Source organism: Gossypium hirsutum, chromosome D09 (genome assembly GCF_007990345.1).
Source record: "Gossypium hirsutum isolate 1008001.06 chromosome D09, Gossypium_hirsutum_v2.1, whole genome shotgun sequence".
NCBI classification, from domain to species: domain Eukaryota; kingdom Viridiplantae; phylum Streptophyta; class Magnoliopsida; order Malvales; family Malvaceae; genus Gossypium; species Gossypium hirsutum.
In genome coordinates, this window is record NC_053445.1 from 51,784,592 (window position 1) to 51,798,033 (window position 13,442).

At 32.5% G+C, this 13,442-nt stretch overlaps 2 protein-coding genes across 2 annotated transcripts; one reads left to right on the plus strand and one right to left on the minus strand.

Moving 5' to 3' along the window:
• The first annotated feature begins 6,663 nt into the window (after nt 1-6,663).
• On the plus strand, nt 6,664-10,284 carry LOC121221027 (FRIGIDA-like protein 4a). The gene is made up of 3 exons (XM_041101353.1): nt 6,664-7,946; nt 8,719-8,894; nt 9,462-10,284. The coding sequence occupies exons 1-3, from the start codon at nt 7,052-7,054 to the stop codon at nt 9,951-9,953; spliced, it is 1,563 nt and encodes a 520-aa protein (XP_040957287.1). The 5' UTR covers nt 6,664-7,051; the 3' UTR covers nt 9,954-10,284.
• A 2,259-nt stretch (nt 10,285-12,543) lies between these two features.
• On the minus strand, nt 12,544-13,186 carry LOC121221028 (ferredoxin C 1, chloroplastic). The gene has a single exon (XM_041101354.1). The coding sequence runs from the start codon at nt 13,082-13,084 to the stop codon at nt 12,620-12,622; it is 465 nt and encodes a 154-aa protein (XP_040957288.1). The 5' UTR covers nt 13,085-13,186; the 3' UTR covers nt 12,544-12,619.
• Nucleotides 13,187-13,442: the final 256 nt, after the last annotated feature.

Below are 13,442 nucleotides of genomic sequence, written 5' to 3' on the forward strand. Positions count from 1 at the left end.
AGCAAATTAGCCATGTCTAATAAAAAATTTATTCATTTGTATTGTTAAAAACTGACGTGATTGATGAAATAATCATATACATGCCACGTGTGCTTCATACCGATGTACAGGTCTAGTTTTCTACTAGTAGAAATAGATAGAATTTTTAACAGAATGATCAGTTTGCTCTTAAATCTGATATATAGGAACTAATTGACTCAATTTTTAAGTAGAGTGGGTAAAATACAATCCAACTCCTAGAACAAAGGACTCCATAATAATTTCATTCTAATTAAAATATAAAAGCTCAAGTATGCTTGTAAATTGTTTGAGTTATGTATTAAGGTATTAGAATTTGATCATTGAGTAACTTAGGGTGAGTTTTGATGGGCGATGTGTTTACCTGTATTTTTTGTAAAAACAATGATGGTGGTGAAATTAGATATTGTAGCGAAACTGTAGCATGAGATAAAAGTAAGCTAAACGTATCGCATCACCCATTGAAACCCACACTTAGAAAGGTTAACATATACGAAGGTACCTAAATTTGGCAACTTGTACTTACTTGTTACATCAACTTAATATTAATTTATATACTTATTAAAATATGTTGACATGACATTGACGATCAATAATATTATGACACATGGTAATCGCACATTTTGACATGTGATAATTTTTTTAATAAATTTTAAATATTTTTTATTGTCACATCATCATATTAATGTTAGTGAATTACTTAAATGAATATAAAAAAATTACAATTTTCAAATTTAAATATCAACTAAGTTAAAAAAAAAAAAGTTTAGGACTTAGGAACATATAAATTGGGTGAAGAATGAAGAGAGAAGAGGTAGTGGAATTGGACAGTGATTAGCATGACAAGTTATGAAAATGGAGGGATTTCCAAACCTATTTAATCAAGCAAGAAATCTAAAAAAAAAAAAACAAATTCAAAAAAATTTGAACCAACCATGTCTTATCATTGTCATTGTCGCATGTAAACACCAACTGGGGGCGGTTCGCATGGAACATTACATTTAACCCTTTTATATTTATTTCTTTCCTACAAATTAGGAATTATCATTTTTATGTTTTGAAATGAAAATTATAATTATTAAAGTCACAGCATTTGATTTGGTGTTGAGGGGTCGAAATTAAAAAAAATAGGGTAGAAATTAAATTTTAATTTTTATAATAATAAAAATGTAATTTATCATTTTTATCATTTTTAATGAGTTCAAAGTATAATTTAACCTTTATTAATTTAAATTTTAAAAAATTTTAAAAAATCTAAATAAAAATATTTTCATTTTGGAGATAGCTGGGGCCCTAGCAACTTTTTAGTTACGCCCTTGGTGTTGAGGTCGACAAGGTATATCAATCCTTCTAATAAAAGTATTATAAAAGTCTCTCTATATTTTATTTTCTCTATTTAGAAAATAAATTAATTAATTTTTGTGTATAATAAATTAAATAGTAAATTTATCTTTTTTAAATTTTATTTATTTATATTATTAAAAATTGAAACTAATAATAGACAAAATCATGCGACACTCTTTAAAACATGGATAAACTAATTTATTATTTTTTAAATATAAAAACAAAATATAATTTAACCTCGGGTATTCATGGGGATTGTAGTACTCAAGTAGAGTAATTAGGCTTTATTCGAAGGATATTTCTAAGCTCTCTGCGGAGTTGATGATAAAGTTTAGTGATACTTAAATACAACAAAATCTAATTTACATATTCGTATATATATATATATATTTGAAGCTTTTTTCGAAAAGAAAAATTATGGTAACCCTACATATTTAAATTCCACCAAATGGTAAACATCATGATAGCCACCCTCATCCTCACGTGTCCAACGTTACACCTTTCAAACCAAGGGTTCCACACGCCATAATGGACCCCATCTTCCCTGTCTCTGTTCAATGAACAAACCCATTCTCTTTTTCTCTATAAACATAATAAGGTTTTTTAAAAAAATTGTTTGTTAAAATAAGTTTTTTTAATTATTTTTTAGAATATATTTTTTCATTTACATGTGTCGAGTTTAATATAATGTTAAATCACCGTAAGAGTGTGTTTCTTACATGTCAAGAGTGAAGGCCTGTAAAGTACAATCAACTCGACTCTCTCGACGTGTCAAGTTTAAAATTATGAAGTTTGATTATAGATTTTATTTTTCTATATGATTAAATCAACTCATTTAATATAAAAAAAATCAACTTTTTCTCTTATAAATATCCTACACATTTCTCTTTTCTTCTCTATGAAAGTACTCTTAAACTCTTCCAAAAAAAATTGTTAATTTCTATTTTCTTCGAGAAAAAAATGGTTGCTTTTATGGTAAACTTTCTAATTCAGTCTTTTCAATTTTGTATTTATGAAAACATTTTTGAGATTTTTTAAATTAAATATTAATTTTTGTGATATTTTGGATAGTTAAAAATTTTAGTTGTTTCTGTTCACCAAAATATAAAATTTCTGGAGGTTGATAGACAGTAAACCACTTGAAGAGAGCTAGTTTTGATGTGGCATCTATGATGACATAGTTCATTATGACATTGGAGTTGCTTTTCATTTTTTATACGAGGAAGTGACTATAACACTGAAAAATGTCGTTTTAATAACTGACCTTCTAATCAATAAGTAAATTGTAGTTGCAGCTAGTAACATCAACTTGAAGCATGAGTGTTAGTAGTTGTTGGGTGTCATGTCACCTAAAAAAAATTAGATGAGAACCGAATGAAGTGAACATGATTGGAGAGACGTCCTACGGATTCATATGCGAAAGCTTGGATACTTTGAATGCTAAGAGGAATATTGTTGCCAGACAAGTCTTGCAACAAGGTCCATACCATGTATCTACCTTTACTAGATTATTTTGAGACAATCGATAAATTCAACTGGGGTTCAACGACTCTAATGTTTCTGTATAAGGTGCTTTGCAAGATGACTCAATAACCAATCAGTGAAATAAATGGTTAGCCCACGTCCCTTTCTAACTATGAGAGTTCCCTTTTGATAGAATGTAAATAAATAATTGTATGTAACATCTTAAGATGTATTCAATTATCATTATTTATAAACCCCTATTGCACTACATATTTTGTTATATTTAAGAACCACTCAAATCATGTGTGTTATAGAAGAGACTTTACTTGGATGTGACGAGAAATCGATCAACAAGCCGATGAAGAGATATTTTGATGTTGTATTCACACCCAATGCAACTCAATATTCTTGTTAATGACTAGAATTGCATTTGTGTATGTTTGCAATTCCTATGGATGTCATACCTAGATAGAATGATGTTTGCTATCATATTTGGGGTAACTTTTGAGCAATGAGTTATTCACGGTGCAGTGTCCATCATTTGTTCCCACATTGTGGAGTGCTGGCACCTTGATTGGGTAAAACAATAGTTTAGGCTCGTGCAAGATATCTTAGGTGACCCATAACACATCGATTTTGTATGATATAATTGAGGGGTAGAAAAACATCAGTCGGTGGAACATGTTTTTACGTTCGAAAAAAATTATACCTAGTGGCTTAGCCAAATAGGTCATGGGTTATAGTTTTTGGATGATTAAATGGCTACTAAGATCATCAAAAGTCATCGAGCAGACAAATGTTAAGGATCACGAAAATGGGTTAAGGCTTTTCACACACCTAAGCTCTAAAGTTTGTAACTATTGTGACATGGTTGACCCTTGACATACATTGTCGTATTTATGTTAGTAGCTTGGATTAATCACTGAGGTTCATCATTGTTGTAGAAATAAAGAAATGAATTGTGTTAAATCTTTTAGGGAAATGTAATATTAATTTTCCTGTACTTAAATAAATTTTCTTCGATTAGATATCTTATATAAATTTAACTTTGTATTCACTTCTCTCCTTACTATTTATCCAATATTTTGTCGACATAAATACTAAAATTGAAAACAAAATTAATGAAAATGAACCATAAAAAATAATTAAAATGGATTCCTAATGTAATAAAAAGTATTGGCAATTGCTATTGTTACGCCACCACCTCAACTTGGACACATGGCAACTTTGGAAGCAACCAAAGAGACACTCATGGATGACCCTCTGCCTTATACCATCCAGATGGTTACTTTATGATTAGCCACCCACGAGAAAGTCATCTGTCATTAGCCATCCAATCGCGTCCTTCCCTTGAAGGAGGTTATCTAAGGATCATTAAAGTCCAGCTACATGTACTACATCGGCAAGATAATGTCATAGTCGTGCACAATAAGAAACCTTATCTCAAGATTGTTGGTAACATGATGCAACTGGACAGGAGACTTCCTACCTATAAGTATCCTATGGCACGAAATAGGAAGGGATCTCATTTTTCCATACCAATAACCCTGGATTACAACAGAACACAACTTCTTCCTCCTCCTCATTGAGAATTTCGACTCTCCGCCTATCATAGGTAAATAGACCTCCGTGCATTCGCTACCATCTCCTTCGTATCTTACCCTTACTGATACCTAGTATCAATAGTTATAATAAATCAAAATGAATTAATAAAAATACAACAAAAGTGGAAAATTTTCATGTAACATCCCCAATACCCCTGAGTTATGAACCATGTTAAATCAAGAGTAAATATATTAGAATTTGAGAAGGTTACAAGATATAAGCTATCTTTGTTAGTTGAGGGTGAAGATAGATACAGAGGGTAATTGAAAAGGCTCACATATTGTGAAAGTAAATCTAAGGTATTGACTAATATAAGATTGAATTGAAGGAGAAATGATGAGAGACTAAAGGTGAATTTTTTACCAAAATAGGGTGTGACTCATGAATGGTACTGTAGAGAAAGTTTAGGAACTAAATGGTCAATCTATAATTTAGATAATTGTTACATGTTAATGATTAATGACTAAATTGGTGTAAAATGGTAACAGGAGAAAATATTTTAATATCTATTGTTTTTTTATTAAATTAATATATATTATTTTTGAATAGTTTAGCAAGATGATTATATTCACTCATTTATCCCCCATTCTCACGCTACTCTCTTTTCTCCACATTCACAAATTTTGTTTTTTATTACAAATAGGTCCTTTTCTCATATTTCTTAAGTATATATAACGTACCTAGGTGAATGTTTATGTAAGTAAATAGGGAACTAATTGATTCCCACACTTGTGTTTGATGTGCTTTGGCAAGTAAATATAATGAATTATTTGGCATATGAGTTATGGCTTGTGTTTGAAATGATTATGAATGATTTTGGTATGGTTTCGATGTATTTGAAAATAGAACTTTTAGGTCCTCTGTCTCAAGTCTCGAGACATACAAACTTTGAAGCTAAAAATCACAGTAACTGAGTCATGTCTCGAGACATAAGCCTCTAACATTAATTAAAAAGATGAATTAGAAAAAAACTTGAAAACAATATATTTATTAATTAAAATCATTAATTAAAAATTAAAACAACATGAAATAAAAAATACAAATGCAAGTGGGAGATGAATCGAATCTAAGACTCAAGGACAAAACTACTAATATTTAATTATCTAACCAAAAGAATTGAAATGTTAAAAGAAAACGTGTTTTGTAGAAAGCGTTTTCGACATGTCAGCTGAAAATGCTCCCTGCAGATAGTGTTTTTTGTTTCTCCCTCCAAAATCGACATTTTCCCCTTATTTAGGAAAAAAAACGACTTACTTTGCTAAATATGTTTTAAAACTGACATTTTTTTAATTTACTCAGATGTCACATTTAAAAATTATAATTATTATATTTATTTAAAAGATTTATTTATTCGTGTAATTATTGTGATTATTATGAGTTATAAATTATGGTCGGTGATGCAATAACTTTTAATGAATTATTATAATTTATAAATTTATTTTATAAATATATATTTACTAATTGATATATAAATTGTAATGAAAATAAAATGATTATAATTTAACATAGTTTAATAAAAATTGAGACTAAAAATATTGAGACAACTAAACTTGTTAAAAATTGTATAACAAAGACAATTAAGTAAAATGTGTTTTTAACTAATTTCACATGTAGTCAACTAAACATAAAAATTTTACATTTCAATCAAATGAACCAAATAAGATAAGGTAACATATCTAACAATATATTTATTTGTTTATTATTATAAGTTGAAAATTTTAATATTTACTTTATTATATCACATTTTTGTATATTAAATTTTGCTTGAAATATTATTTTTATAAAGATTTATAATTTTTTTATCGTTTTAGTCAAATAACATGTTTTAATATTAAAAACATATTTGTTTTAAGAAAAAAACAAATTCTATAATAATAAAATATACTTATATTTCATAAATTAAATATATCAACCAATTAAATATTCTTATATTATTAGAAATAATATTATTTTTGTTAATCTTTAAGACCTATGAGCTAAGCTATTTGTCAAATTTGGCAGGATTGATCTTTTCAAGCTGAGTTTGAGATCAGTGTTCCAATTTTTTTAATAGGGTCAATTTAACCGGTTTAAGTGTTTATAATTTGTATTTATTTCTCCTTTTGTGTATGTTTTTTTTTTTTTTACTTTTTTCTGACGCATCCCATGTGGGTACGTGGACTGCAGTCCCCACTAGACCACCACCTTTTACTTTCCCTCAGCTTTTTTTCCACTTCTTTCTTTTGCTTTTTCCGGTTTTCGAGAAAAGCATTCCACTCACTTACATTTTTTTTAAACACTAACAACCAAACACCCTCCTTATCCTTATCCTACGCACCACTTCACTCTATCCGCGCATTTTAGCCTCACCCCTTTATCCTACGCACCATCGTGTATGGTAGGCTTATTATTGCCCATTGCTTGTCATCATTTTTTTCCTCTACTCGACGTTACACGCGTCGTCCTATGAATTACCCACGTCATCGTCTCTTAAGCCTTTTTTACTTCCTGTTTTTCTCCGTTGTTAGGGTTTCTAGTTTCTTTCTTTGAAAGGAATATTTCTTCCTTTTTTTTCTTTTCGGTTTTCGGCTACTGAGTCACCAAACGAGTTAAGGAAAAGAGAGACGAGTTTCACCAAACCATGGGGTCGATCCCCAATCCTGGCGAGTTGACCGAGTTAACCCATCCGAGTTTCGATGAGTTCCAGCGTCAAACGTCTCTGATGACCAGCTGTACTCTCCTCTGGAAAGAACTGTCGGATCACATAAATTCACTTGAGCAGAACCTGATGAAGCAGTCGGAGACCTTGAAACGCAAAATCGAGGCACTGGACTCGGAGACCAAGGCTTCACTCGACTCACTCAAGAAGCGGGAACTCAGTATCGAGGACAGTGTCAAGATCGCACTCAGCCGAGTCGAGTTCAACACCAAAGCTGCCATGAGGACCCTTGGAGACGACGTTGAAGACAATCCGGACGGTGAGGTCGACGACGGAGACGGACTTTTGCAACACTTGAAATCAACGTGCTTGAAAATGGAAGCTAAAGAGTTCTGGAGCTTCGTGATCGGAAAAAAGAAAGAAATCGATTTGTTAAGAGAGAAAATCCCTGCAGCTTTATCGGAATGCATCGATCCGGCGAGGTTTGTTATGGAGGCCATATCGGAGGTATTTCCGGTGGACAAAAGAGGGAATGAGGGAGGAAGTGATTTAGCTTGGGCTTGTGTTTTGATTCTGGAAAGCTTAATCCCGGTGGTGGTTGATCCGGTAATCGGAAAATCAAGGGTCCTTGTTACGCCTAGTATGAAAGAGCAGGCCAAAGAAATCGCGGAGACATGGAAAAAGAGCCTTGAAGAGAGAGGAGGGATTGAAAATGTGAAAACCCCTGATGTTCATACTTTTTTGCAGCATTTGGTTACGTTTGGGATTGTTAAGAAAGAGGATCTGGAGTTTTATAGGAAACTTGTCGTTGCTTCTGCTTGGAGAAAACAAATGCCCAAACTCGCCGTTTCGCTTGGCCTCGGCGATCAGATGCCTGGTAAGATTTTCTTGTTTTCTTACCTGAGATTAAATTACTTTTCTTAATTTATGTTTTCATTAATTCCTGGTGTTGCTTATAAGAGGGGCTTGTTGTATTAAAGGACTTAAACTTTTTAAATCTCAAGCACTGAAATGTTTAAGTTTCACTGTGATGTTGTGATGGCGGCGGCAGAACTTTCTGAATTAACATGGGTGTTGTAAATATAAGATTTTTAGGACATTTAATGAGCTATGTTGCTTTTAGAGTAAGTTTCATATGCCGGTTTTTGTATCCTTTGGTAGATAGTTTTTTCTTATATTTGTAGGGTTTGATATGTATGAACATATGTGATCCAGCTAAGGTGAAGAGTCTTGAGCAATAGTTGACTAGCATAGTTAAGTGCGTTATAATCTAGGATGTTAATAAGCTTTTGCTTGTTCTTTTAACATGTAGCTGAAGCATGTCCCTTTTTATTTGTTAGATTACATGCCTTGAAGCTGGTTCGTGCTTGTCTAATTTGCTCCTTGGTAATTTGATTGATATGAGATGAGTGAAGCTAAGCTAAACGGTCATGGGATTGGATATGTATAATTTTTTTAGAGTGGTTCTGCTAGATTGTTACAGAGATAAAAATTTTGAGTCACTGGTGTTGGTTTTAATCTCTGTATCATTATTTGATCAACATGTGCAACGCTCCATTTAAAAAGACTGTTTTTAGTGCATTTTTCACCATACGAATTTGCAGTGATTCATAGGTTGAGTTTATAATGTCTTTAATTAATGTATACAGACATGATTGAAGAATTGATCAGCAAGGGACAGCAGCTTGATGCAGTTCATTTTACTTATGAAGTTGGCCTTGTGGACAAGTTCCCCCCTGTGCCCCTGCTGAAATCTTTCTTGAGGGATGCAAAGAAGGCTGCATCTTCTATTTTAGATGATCCCAATAATACTGGCCGGGCTGCGGTATGCTCATATTTACTCATACTGATAGTTTGTCTCGTACCGATGATTTGTTTTACCATTTACTCTACTATTTTTATGATTTTGGATTTTACACTTTTTACTTAATTGAATGCTTGATGCAAGGTTTGCCTCCTGGGGTTTGCTGTAAGCTGTAAGCTGGTTGCTGAATTCTTTTGTTTTCATTCCAGTCATATATTTGCCTGCCTGCTGAAATAAATTAAAATCTGATGTTTTTTATATAATAAAGCATGCCTAATATGGTTAATGGTATTGTCATTTCATATTCTCGTTGGCAGAGGGGATTAGGGATGTGAAATAATTACTGGATTAGATCTAAGGAAAGAGGCATCTTTAAATTGTCTGCGATTCTATTCATCTTCTATTGGTGCTAAAATCCCATGTAAATGACTATCAATTATTGACAAATAGGCTGATGAGATTGTTGGTCGTCTATAGCTTTCTCTTAAATTTTATTTTTCATTTGATTTTCTTGGCCAATAATTTTTTCTTCATTTCTAATGGTTACATTTCAATTAATTAGGTAATCTTTCTTCTTGATTTTTGCAGCAACTTGCTGCACGCAAAGAGCAATCAGCACTTCGGGCTGTCATCAAGTGCATTGAAGAGTACAAACTCGAGGCTGAGTTTCCACCTGAAAACCTCAAGAAACGCCTTGAGCAGCTAGAGAAGACCAAGACTGAGAAGAGAAAACCAGTTGTAGTCCCTGCTAACAAGCGAACGCGTGTAAATAATGGTGGTCCGATGCCTCCTGCTAAAGCTGGCCGTTTGACGAATGCATATGTCTCATCTTTCCCGGCACCTCCTCCATTTGTAAGGTCTCCCTCCCACACCCAGTACCCTACTCCAGTCCCAGGATACCCATCCCCACCTCCCATGTATGGAAGCAGGAGCCCACCCACCAACCCCTATGCTTACTCACCAGAAGCAGCCCCTCCTCCCCTTGCTGGTTCATACCCTGGAGCTCCCATGAACTATCCTGCATACGGGGGCTATGGTAATGGTTTGGCACCAGCATATCAGCAGGCTTACTACCGATAGGCAATGATGACACTACTCTGGCGATGGTAACCACTGATACGCTGACTACCGACCCATCTAAGTTTTTATTTCTAAATGGTTTGTTTGTAATCACTAACCGTTTAATGGTAGCGATATCTGTGTGTTTAATTAATAACTGCCGTGCTTCTTGCTTTTGCCCAAAGTAAGAAGCTGTATCTCTAATGTTGATCAGAACTCTAGTACTAGGTGATTGTGAAGTAGTAATCATGATGGTAAGCATAACAATGTCTAAACTCGAGACTACCCCCATGTAGGATTTAGTTGTAGAAAAATGTTGTACTGTTTATCTGATCTGAGCCTTTTACTTTTACATCCCGTTGTGCTTTTTAATTGCTTCTCAAAGGGGAACCAAATGCCATTTATTGATGTCTTAATCATTGCTAGACAGTCTTTGATTCCATTGAACATGCATATTCGTTTATATGGAAGCTGAGACTGTTGTGGGGACTTTAAAGGTACCCCATTTCTCTCTTTAAACATGTGTTTGTGTCCTTTGGATGACCTTTAAGCAAAGCAAAGCCTGAAAGCCGACTGTCTCACATTCAATGCTTTACTTACAAGTACTCTTTTTTTCTTCACTTCAGCTTTCTCCTTTTTTTCCCAGCTGTTTGCATCCCATAGACCCATCAAACATTAAAGTAGGCTTTACTCATCAAAAAACTTTTATCTTCATACTTGTAAAGCATCTCTTACTTGGGGTACCAACTATTCGATGATTTGCGACTTAAAGCTTCCTCAATGCTGAAGTATTGTTCCTTTCCATCGACTCAACCCCAAATCCAACGGCTTTTCATTGCTTAGAAACCATTGCATTCCCATATCCTAGTTTCCTTTCTGGGTAGTGTTTGCTCCAGCAGCCACATCAGCAAATTAATCCACTAGGATCCATCTTTCTCCTGAACGTATTGAACCTGGCAAGTTTCATAGGGTTTAGTTCATTGCTTGGAATCAAGAAACCTGATAACATTGACAGTCAAATTCCACTCTGTTAGCGATGGTCTCAATTATTGAACAGGATGGTCTTCTCACGATGGTCTCAACGCTAACAATTCGCAGTAGAGAATATAATTTATTAGGGTTAATATGCAAATTTATCCGGAAAGTATACTTCATTTTGGTTGATCTTTGTCGTTATCTTTATGACTGTACTTTTAACTCCATATTGAAATTTGTGGTTTTACTTTTATTTGATTGAATTTTGCCATTTTTATTAACTTTTCTATTCAATTTTAATTTAAAATAGTTTGAAGAGAAAATTTAATGTTTTTTCATAATTTTATTTAATATTTAACAATAATATTTAAAATACATAAAAATGGTTATTTTATATAATAAACTTTTTCTTTCTTTTAGGATATATGTATTTTATTTTTCAAGTTTCTATTTCAGTAAATAGAAATTCTTATTTAGTTTACTAAGCTTTAATATTTATAAGTTAAATTATTGTTAACTATTAAAATAAAATATTTGAAGAATTTTTCTTATCAGATTAGGTTTCCAAATTATCAAAATTAATAATGAGTGGTAAATTTTAATTAAAATAAATTAAAATTGGTGGTAAATTTTAATAAAATTCAAAGTTTGGTGATAAAATTTAATTACATAAGAGTTGAATAGCAAACTCACTCATAGTTTCAAATATCAATGAAAAGAAAGTATAATAACAAATTTCAATACTCACCTATAATATATACACTTTAATCTAATTTATTATAAATTTATTGAATAAAACAAATAATTCTTTAACGTTAGAATTTATTTATTTATTTATACTTATATATTTTTTATGTAAACAAAATTATGTTTTAGTTTGGAACAACTTTTTACCATTTCAATAAATAGTACGAAGGGGAGAAAACATACCCTTTCAAGTTATATTTCATATAAATAACTTCTTTACACCGGACGATCTCACGTTTTTTTGAAACTTTGGTGGTAAAATAACTATGAAGTCTTTTTTACTAGAAAAACAGGTAACTTATTTCTTTTTGTTAGATCAAAGTGTAAGTTGAATTTTTTTATTCATTTTTATTATCAAATACTGATGCAACTGTTGGATTAATTAAGCAGTTACACTACATAAACTAATTTTTAACCGTAAAAATAAATTAAATTTTTAACAAAAGATTAGATTCTAAAACAACTAATTTGATTTTTTTTTTAATAAAGAAAACAAAATGCAATAGAATCTCCGCTTTGGTTCCATTGAATTTGTAATGGAAGAGTGGGTGTTTTCTTATTGGTCTTCTGGAATGTCAAGAGAGTGTGTATGATAAACTAGCTTTCAGCCTTCAGATGTTTGCTTAGTTGATGAAACAAGTGCATCTTCCACAAACTTTCTGTGTTTCAGTTTTGCAAGCAGCTGGTAATGGTCGCTTTGTTACTTATATTTAGTCAATAATACCCGCATTCTCAGCTGCACCTAAACTACTAGTTGCTGAAATATCATGAAATAAAGATGAGAATGCAGTGCACACTTTATTTTCTTAGAAGATACATAAATAAAGGATCAATTCAACACCATTCTCTTCCTCCTCAATCTGGGAAAATAACCTATGAAGATATCAAATAAGTTTTAACTCCAATTCATTCAAGATAAAAACACAGCATCCAACATACAGACACACACAAAAACAGTTCCAGTGTCAATCATTAGCTGTTTTTAACTGCAAAGAAAGCAGTTCTTCTTCAGGGATAGTCTTGATATGGCAATCTGAAGTTGGATAAGCTACACAAAGTAATGCAAACCCACGGTCTATAACATCATCACTAAGCATACCTTCACTTTGATCAACGGTTCCACTTAGGAGCTTAGCAGGGCAAGTCATGCAAACCCCAAGTTGACAATCATATGGCACGGTTATGCCCAAGTCCAATGCCTTTGATAGTATGGTCTCATCGTCTTCCACCTCTAGCTCGGTAGACTTGCCTTCATGCTCCAATACAACTTTGTAAGACCTTGCTATCAAAGTCGACAATCTTTTGAAAGACCCATGGTGGGTTTTGGGGTTGAACTTCGATTGGGAGGTTGAAATTGTGGTGGGGTGTTTTGGTTTGTTGACAATTAAGGGAGGAGTACAAGGAGATGGTGTGAAATGAAGGGTAGCCATTGTTTTTTCCCTTTTGCTGCTAAGGACAGCGAGAAGCTTGTTTTCAGGGTTAGGGGAGTGTGTGGTGTCGGAAAAAAGATAAGGTTTTCCCCTATTTTTTAATTATCAAGTATACTTGGGTAAACTGAACCAACAGTCCCTAAATTTTGTTTAAATTTTCATTTCAGTCATTCAACTTTTAAAGGTTATATGATAGACACTAACATTATCGAATTGTTATATTTTGGTCACTCAATTTTTATTAACCCCTTAAAAATGATGATGTGACATGTTAACTCAAGAGATCAATAACTAACTTGGTACATGTAGCCAAAATATTAGTTTTGTACTTTTATATATATATTTTTAACCATGTAAT

Coding starts and splice junctions, on each gene's coding strand:
- LOC121221028 (XM_041101354.1), bottom strand. CDS start 13,084: ATGGCTACCCTTCATTTCACACCATCTCCTTGTACTCCTCCCTTAATT.
- LOC121221027 (XM_041101353.1), top strand. CDS start 7,052: ATGGGGTCGATCCCCAATCCTGGCGAGTTGACCGAGTTAACCCATCCG. Junction 7,947..8,718: donor CCTCGGCGATCAGATGCCTG/GTAAGATTTTCT, acceptor TAATGTATACAG/ACATGATTGAAGAATTGATC. Junction 8,895..9,461: donor ATAATACTGGCCGGGCTGCG/GTATGCTCATAT, acceptor TGATTTTTGCAG/CAACTTGCTGCACGCAAAGA.